General features: G+C 28.1%; 1 protein-coding gene across 3 annotated transcripts in view; it reads right to left on the bottom strand.

Annotated features, from left to right (window-relative positions):
• Positions 1-299: 299 nt before the first annotated feature.
• Positions 300-8,653, bottom strand: part of LOC117179798 — a 14,096-nt gene continuing 5,742 nt past the window's right edge. The window contains exons 3-8 of one of the 3 annotated variants that reach the window (XM_033371912.1): positions 6,860-7,285; positions 6,347-6,769; positions 5,388-5,525; positions 4,850-5,308; positions 511-2,221; positions 300-395 (exon numbers count right to left, since the gene is read on the bottom strand). In XM_033371912.1, the coding sequence (XP_033227803.1) occupies positions 525-2,221; positions 4,850-5,308; positions 5,388-5,525; positions 6,347-6,769; positions 6,860-7,285 (3,143 nt within the window). In that variant the 3' untranslated portion in view covers positions 300-395; positions 511-524. The other 2 variants (XM_033371911.1, XM_033371913.1) reach the window with 2 other exon arrangements.

The raw sequence follows: 8,653 nt of genomic DNA, 5'->3' as shown, positions 1-8,653 counted from the left end.
TCAAGTTGATCAAAACAAAATTTATTTTATATTGGCTCACCAAATGATTTTAAACATTTTTGAGCAATTGCAAACAGTTTGAATAAAATAAAAGACTTCAATTTTCGAAAATACCTATTTTTCGGGACCGAAAAACTTTGAGAATTTTTTTTTAAACCTCGTGGTTAACTTGCGAACACATCAAACATTCTACTTACTTTTTTCGTTTCTAATTTCTCGGTCTAGCTAGTGTCGTAAAAGAATCATTAAAAATTGTTTATTAAATAAACAATACTAAAATTGATATTTCGATAAATTTCTTTTAATTTTATTTTATTTCAACACTTTCTGCGTACATTTTGATAGATTTGCTCCAACTGTGAGAAAATCGACTAAAACAAATCGAGCAGGCAACACTGTCAATAAAAATCACAAATCATTTTATTAGAAAATATTTTTAAATATATTTACATCTATAGATAATATTTATAACATATGGAAATAAACAGTTTAACATATTTATATTATTACCACTTTCTTAGACTTCAATAATATTCCTCTTTGATCTCAATGTGTTCAAAATTAATAGAATCAATGTCATTTACTTCCTTCAGCATTTTCTTAGGTGGTTCCTCTTCCTCAATTCGACTTTGAAGGTCACCATTTTCGAAATCTATTTCTTCTTCTTTAACAATGCATGTTCCCCTCAAAAGAGATTCGTTTTTTTTCTGATCAATTTTCTGTAACTTTCTTTTTGTTGGCAATCGTTCATCGATTTCTTCTCGAGTAAGTAACGACGCGTAAAACTTCTTAACTCCAGGTAAAACTGGAGACATCAAATTTACGAGATCCAGTAGGTCGTTTTTCCTCTTCCTCGTTATAGGAGTAATACCAACTTGACAAAGGTCTTTTTTGCAACTATTCCAAATTCCTTCGTTTAATGGCGAATAACATTTTAAATTCATAACTCTAAATGTCTTAGTGCGGCTCAAAGTAGTTTTGTAAAAAATCCCATTTCTGGTAAATCGTAGCCATTTAATTTTATCATTGATACAAGATTTAAAAATATTATTCCCCATACCCTCAAACTCGTAAAACATCTCTGGCGTCATAGTCACAACTTTCGGATGGATATTTGAACTTACCGGTTCAGTAAAAGCATTGTACCAATCCTTTGGTTGCTGAACTTTCCCGAGATTTCTCTGCACAATTTTCGAGGTCCAACAAGTTTCGGCATTCTCCTCCACTACAGGGTGCCCATCAACCAGAAACTTGTGATCGATACACTCGAGGGTTTTGTGATTATGAATTAAATTTATGAACATCATCGCGAGTGCTTTGCTTCTACTTTTTCCTTTGTTGGAGGAGGAATAAAATACGACGGTTTTAATATGGCAAGGCAAATCTTCAAGATATTTGAATAAACAAGATGCCATTTCATTGGCTGTCTTTTTCCCGACAGCTTCATGCCACATGTAGAAATTAGAGTCCTTCAAACTTCCCTTGTTCTTTACAAGTTGCTGAACCACAAAGTTGTAGGTCCACAGTGGTTGCTTGTAAAATGCTTTGGGAATTGATAAAAATGGAGTCGGTAAACTCTGCTGGAAACCGAATGTGCAAACCAAGTATGGACGTGCTTTTATATTCAAATCCTGAAATTTAGATTTTTCAGCTTCTTTGAATTCATCAAGGTGAGACATCCGAAGGCTGGTAATTATATTTCTCTCGGTGGGATGATTTTTGGCATATTTTGCAGTATAATGACATATTTCACATTTGCCTAGCAATTCGGGTTTGAATTTGATGTCACGCTGTTTCAGAATTTCTTCATACGTATCGAAATCAACTGGGTAGGGTACCTCCGATATGTAAAGATCATAGGCAATTTCCATTGTCAAGCCCATTGGTAGACATGTTCCAGAATGTTGATCATTAAAGTTGTGACTTTCGCAGCAGGGAAATTTGTTTATGTGTTTTTCTACTTCCTCTAAATGCTCTTTAGTGACAAATCTTTCAATGTTCATATATGTAAGTAGTCTAGATTTTTGTAACGCGTCGGTTTCAATCATATGTTTAATCAGATCCTTAACTGACATTTGGTCCCTCGTTTCGTCTTCAAGTTTTTCCTCGGCGATTGTTGAAGAGGAATCATAATTAATGTCGAGTATATTGGCAAATTCGTCTGTTGAATTGCTTTCTTTTTTCATTATTGCCAGTTGCTCGTATTTCGATTGTTTGTATTCTAAAAAACAAAAAACATTATTTTCAAGTTTTTTTCTTCTTCAAATTTTCAACAATTATCAGGATTTTAAGATTTAAGCCCTTAAAATTAAGCAATTTTTGATTTCAAGTGGATATTGAGAACTGAATTGAAAAGAAAAGCATTCAATGTGAGAAATAATAATTGTAAAAAACGTTTAGAATAATTTCAAATTAAAACATTAAATTTTTTTTCAAATATAGACCGAATACAATTAGCTTGCCAATTAAATAAGTTTTTGTACGCGAAAAACAAGGAAACACGCATTTTTAAGATTCAAGCAACATTTTCACATTTTTACGAATATTTAAATATTTTAAAGGTAAAATAAGTTTTTTTATACCAATGCCAATTAAATAAGTTTTTGTACGCGAAAAACAAGGAAACACGCATTTTAAAGATTCAAGCAACATTTTCACATTTTTACGAATATTTAAATATTTTAAGGGTAAAATAAGTTTTTTAATACATTTTTTTTATATAATTATACAAAATTATTTCACAATTTAAAGCTTTTGGAATTGGACATTCTTTAATGTTTCCAAATTTTTTACAATTATTTTAAATTTAAAGCCTTAATAGTTGAACAGTTTTAAATTGAAAACTTTTCCAAAACTAAAAGTTGAAAATTCAAATATTAAAAATTACTACAGGACATTTTCATTTTTAAATCTTTCAAAGTTGTAAAATTCACAATGAAACTCTTGACAGGCTGTTTTTAATTTTAATTTTAAAATTTCAAGGTTTAAAATTTGATATTAAACACCGTGATCGACACTTTACAATTTAGATTAAAATATGCAAAATTATTGGGTAAAATGGTGTGATTTCAAATTCAAGTTATTTAAAATAGTATAAAATCCAATTTAAAGCATTAATAGTCGCACAATTTTCTGTTTCAAGTATTTGAAATAGAAAGCTTTTTTATTCAGACAATTCTGAATTAAATTCCTTTAAAATTAAACAGTCTGGAAAAGAAGCTTTCTAAATATTGTTGTACACTTTAAAATTTAAACTCGACAAAAAATTGAATATTTTTTATTTTTAGGCCCGTGAACTCAAATATCTTTTAGTATGAAGCAATTAAAACTGAAAATTAATGAATTTTATCACTTTTAAATGGATAAAGTTCATATTTAAAGCAATATGGAGAAATAAAAAAAAATCATTAAAATATGAATTAGTTGTAATTGGAAAATGTACCAAATTCAACATTTAAAACTTAATGTCATCCAAATTATTAAAACAAAAAATTTGAAAGCCTTAAAATTGTGAAGTTTCAAATAGAACTAGTTTTTTCCGTTTTTATTATTAATTGTCAGCACAGTGCTTTCATCAGAGGCGGCGGAGTCCTAGGGACACTGCCCCCCCCCCCCCCCCCCCCAAGAAATCATCCAGAACGGGCCAAGTATTCATTTGCCCTCCTCTAAAATAAAATGATTAAATTCATCGCATCGTTTGAATTTTTCCAAAAATCTACCTGAAATCTTTGTAAAATAATTAAGCCATTGTAACATCTTTTTAATCTATCCGAAAGCTTTGCCAAATGTTTGAAGTCTTTATGAAATATTTTTAATCTATATGAAATCTTTGCCAAATTTTTTCATTCTGTGAAGTATTTGGGAAATCACTGAAATCTTTGTCAAATATTTCAAATATTTTTTAAATATTTGGTATATTTTTTAAATCTTTCGGAAATAATTGAATTCTTTGTGAAATCCTTGAAATTTTTGTGAAATATTTTTTTAATTAATTGTTAATATTTGTGAAATTGTTGAAATCTTTGCGAAATATTTTTAATCTTTGGAAAATAACTGAAATCTTTATGAAATATTTTTAATCTATATGAAATCTTTGCCAAATATTTGAATTCTGTGAAATATTTGGGAAATCATTGAAATATTTGTCAAATATTTCAAATATTTTTGAAATATTTGTGAAATTGTTAAAATCTTTGGAATATCATTTGAATCTATGAAATATTTTTGAAATATTTTTTAAGTCTTTCAGAAATCATGGAATTTTTGTGAAATATTTTTTCAATTAATTGTTAATATTTGTGAAATTGAACTTTGAGAAATATTTTTAATCTGGAAAATAATTGAAACCTTTGTCCAATTTTTCGGAAATCCTTGTGAATGATTTTTGAAACTTTTGTGAAATCATTTATGGTTTTGTGAAAATTTTTAAATCTATCTAAAATTTTCAAAATATTTTTAAAATATTCGGTAATATTTGTAAAAAAGATTAAAATCATTGAAGTAATTGTCAAATCTTTCTGAAATCTTCTGAAATATTTGCAAAATATTATTTAAATTATGGAAATCTTTGCGGAATCATTTGTATCTATCCGAAATCTTTGGAAAATAATCAAATCTTTGTCCAACCTTTTAAACCTATCCGGAATTTTCGCAAAATATTTGTGAAATTTTTTTAATCATTGGGAAATCATTCTAATCTCTGTGAAATCTTTGAAATATTTTTGAAATATTTGTTCAAATTTGTGAAATTTGGGTAACTATTTATGTCTTTGTAAAATCTTTGGAAATATTTTCAAAATATTTGAAGTATTTGGTAATATTTGATACATTATATTGAAATGGTACTCACCCTTTAAGGCAGACCTTTTCTTTTCTCGCAAAGCTATTGTTACGAAAGCACGCTGTTCGTCAATCGCAGTACAAAAACAAGATATGCAAACTTTGTGTCGACCTTTCTCAGTATCGAGATAGTAATAAGACAAGAATGTTCTTGGTCGAAAGTGTTTAGTAGTATTCTGCATTCGGTTGAATGGTATGATATCTACCAAATCATTTATATATTTGTATCTTGAAAACGTTGTTGCATTTGTTCGGTAAGTTTCGAAAATACGTGCTTGATCTTGTTCAGTCACATGATTGGCACATTTATTTTTACAAAGAGGCAATCGGGTCCAACCTTTCTTTAATTTATTAGCCGTGATATCTTCCATTGCATCTTGAAGCAACAGATGATTGTAATTTGAAAATTCTGGCAGAGTTTCTTGCGTGCTCCCGGTTTTGCAATACTCTTTAGTATATTCTCTCATTCCTAATGATACGGAAATTAAATCTTTTAGAACGAACTCAACATAATTATAGAAAATCCAACAAAATCAATCAATACTTACTTGTTACGTTTTGTAATATTTCATCTGAAACTGGTGTCTTTTTTTCATCTTGCTTTTGGCTTGGAACCACAATTTCTGCAAGTTCAATCTCAGATATTTTCTTGGTTTCAAAAGGCTTTTTAGTAGGTTTTCTTATTCCTAACGATATGGAAATTAATTTTTTTTATGGGACGTCCAAAAATTACGTCACCAATTTTAACACAGCAGATGAATTTTTAAACAATTTTTTGAATTCTGAATCAATAAAAATGCATTTTCAAACAAATAGTTGAATTTTCAACATAAAAAATAAATTTCCAACCAAAAAAGGCGACTTTAACCAAATCATTAAATTTTTTAACTAAAAAGTTGAATTATTTACAAAATGCTTGAATTATTCAAGAAATAGTTCAACTTAGAACCTACAAAGATGAATTTTCAAACAAATGATCGAATTTTCAAATTAAAGAATATTCAAAATCAACGAAAAACATTTGCATTTTCAAATAAACAGTTAAATTTTCAATACAAAAAGTACATTTTTAACCAAAAAAGATTGTTTTACCCAACTCATTTAATTTTTAACGAAAAAGTTGAATTTTCATACAAATATCTGACTTTTTAACCTACAAAGATGAATTTTCCTTATTAGTTTCTAGTAATTCATTTTTCATTTAAGGGGAAAAAATAAGAATTCATTAAAAAAGAGGTAAAGAGGGAGATAGGAGAAAGAGTATGAAGTCAGAAACATAAAAGTGATTTTGAAACTTATTAAGTTATTATTGAGCTGTATAGTTGCAAGTATTTTTCGCAAAATTTGCAAACTTTGTTGAACTTAATAATCAGGAAACATACTACACGTTATCTAACTCGGTAAAGTTATTTCCACTGATTTCCCTTCAAATTGGTAAAGTAGTTTATGGACTGTCCATTAGAAGGACCTTGTAACAATGATCGAAAATAAAAAAAGCAATAAATACTTTGATATAAAACTGGATTCTTTTTATCTTGCTTTTGGCTTGGAACCACAATTTTTGATAGTCCAATTTCAGATATTTTTTCGGTATCGCAATCCTCGTTGGTAAATTCTTTCTCTCCTAATGACATGGACATTGCATTCCTTAGAGGTTGCCTTCTTTTCGTCTGTTTTTCGACAATTTTTTGAAGTCCAGCCTCAGATTTTTTCTCGATTTTTACAAGCTGAGATTCCGAGTCACTATATCCAAGATCTATTTCTTCCTTTACAACACAGGTTCTCTCAGATTCATTACTAATTTTGGGCTTAACAGTTTCCACCAATTTGCCTTGCAATTGCAAACTTTTAATGATTTTCTGACGTTTACCTTCACGATTTACAAATGCAATCCACTCCTCTGTACGATCCTCTACTGGTTCATCAAACTCTGTTTTGTGCAAGATAAAAAGCCCGTAGAAAATTTCTAATGCCTGATATTTCTAGCAACAGAAAATAATATTAATGGATAGATACTTACTACTCGCTTCTCTCCATTTATCATCTAAAATTATTTTTATTGCAATCCATGACTCTCCAAGAATAAAACGAAAACAAGTTGTGCAAACTTTTTGATAACCTTTCTCTGTATTCAAAAAGAATTTGGAACTATATTGTTTAGCAGGAGGCATTTTTGTAAATACTGCAGCTTCATTTATGAATGTAAATCTTGATTCAAATGTTGAGTTTTTCCAATATGACTTAAATATTCGGTATTGATCATCTACAGTTAGCCTCAAGCCACAATGGCTTTTATAAGGCTTGAACGACGGTGGTTTCAAATTACCGAAAATTGTCAAGCCTATGGCTCTTGGTGAAAAAGTTTCAGCATTTTCTGAGGAGAGCGCATTCTTTATTGTTGCGTTTTTGTTTTTATTAAGTAGGTGATAACGCTGTTCTTTCCATTCTAAACAAAAGAATATTTTTTTAAATTTCATATTCTACATAAAACCCAAATTTATTGATATTCTGAGTCAATCCAGGAAAGAATCTGATTTCTTTACATTTAAAACTACATCTTTTTTTACATAGTATATGCCATATTAGAAATAAATTCTACATGTGATAAATTTAAGGAAGAAATAAAATTTAACAAAAGATTGTTTTGTCCAAATGCACAAGAGCGATGTCACGAAACATTTACGAGAAATCAATAATTACAAAACTAATCCATAATTTCCAGAAAGCAACGTTCTGATACAAAAATATTGTTTTTCAATTAAATAAAGCTATCAAATATTTTCAACGAACAAAAACTGCATTTGATATAAATACAATGTGTGTAGAGAATTGCAAATTTAAATTTTAAAAGAAAACTTGACTATTTAAATTATCAAACAAAAAGAAGAATTTCTAACACAGAAAATTATTTTTTTCCAAAAAAGATGAATTCTCTGCAAAATATATGCATTCTTAAGCAAATAGTTGGATTTTCAACCTAGAAGATTAATTTTATACCATAAATTTGAATATTCAATAAAATACATACATTTTTAACTAAATAGTTGACTTTTTAACGAAAAAAATTAATCTTCTACCAAACAAGACGAATTTTGGCAAATTGTATACATTTTCTACTAAAAGGTTCTACTACAAAATTTTTAGCTTTAAATTTCTTTAAACTAAATAATTGAATTTTTAAACCCGAAAATATAAAATTTCAGTAAAAAAATTTAATTTTCAGTTAAAAAATTTAATTTTTAACAAAAAAGAAATTGAAGATTTAAGATTGTGGATCATCTTGCAACCAAAGAGTTCAATTTTCATTATAAATTGCAATAGTTTTAATTTTTAACAAAATTATTTTTTGAACCAGAAGCGATGACTTATTAACCAAAAATTTGAGCAATTCCATGTCAAATCATCTGAAGAATTTTAGCTATTGTTAGTAATTTATATGAAAATTCTACTAATAATAATATTAAGATGTATTTTTTTTAAATTATTGATAATAAGATGCAACTTTAAACAAAAACTTGTGGTATTTTCTTATTAGGTGTAGATAAATAGGCATTTTTGTCATTTATAGACTAAAGAATAACATTTAAAATAAATATTAAAATTTATTTTTAATAAAGTTTTTTGAGGCCTATTCCGCTTTTTTGGTGCTAAAAAAACTTTTTTTATTGTAAAAAATGTTGTGCCGACATGTTTCAACCTGATTTTCTGGTCCTTTTCTAGGCTTATTTATGGAGATAAAAGAAAAATCGCTGAAAACTACGTTGAAATTCCAATTAAATTTTTTGGTATCATTGCTCTTGTTCGGATATAATTT

Source organism: Belonocnema kinseyi, chromosome 9 (assembly GCF_010883055.1).
Source record: "Belonocnema kinseyi isolate 2016_QV_RU_SX_M_011 chromosome 9, B_treatae_v1, whole genome shotgun sequence".
Lineage (NCBI taxonomy): Eukaryota > Metazoa > Arthropoda > Insecta > Hymenoptera > Cynipidae > Belonocnema > Belonocnema kinseyi.
Note: the sequence above shows the minus strand (reverse complement) of the source record. Positions and strands in the feature narration are given on the sequence as shown.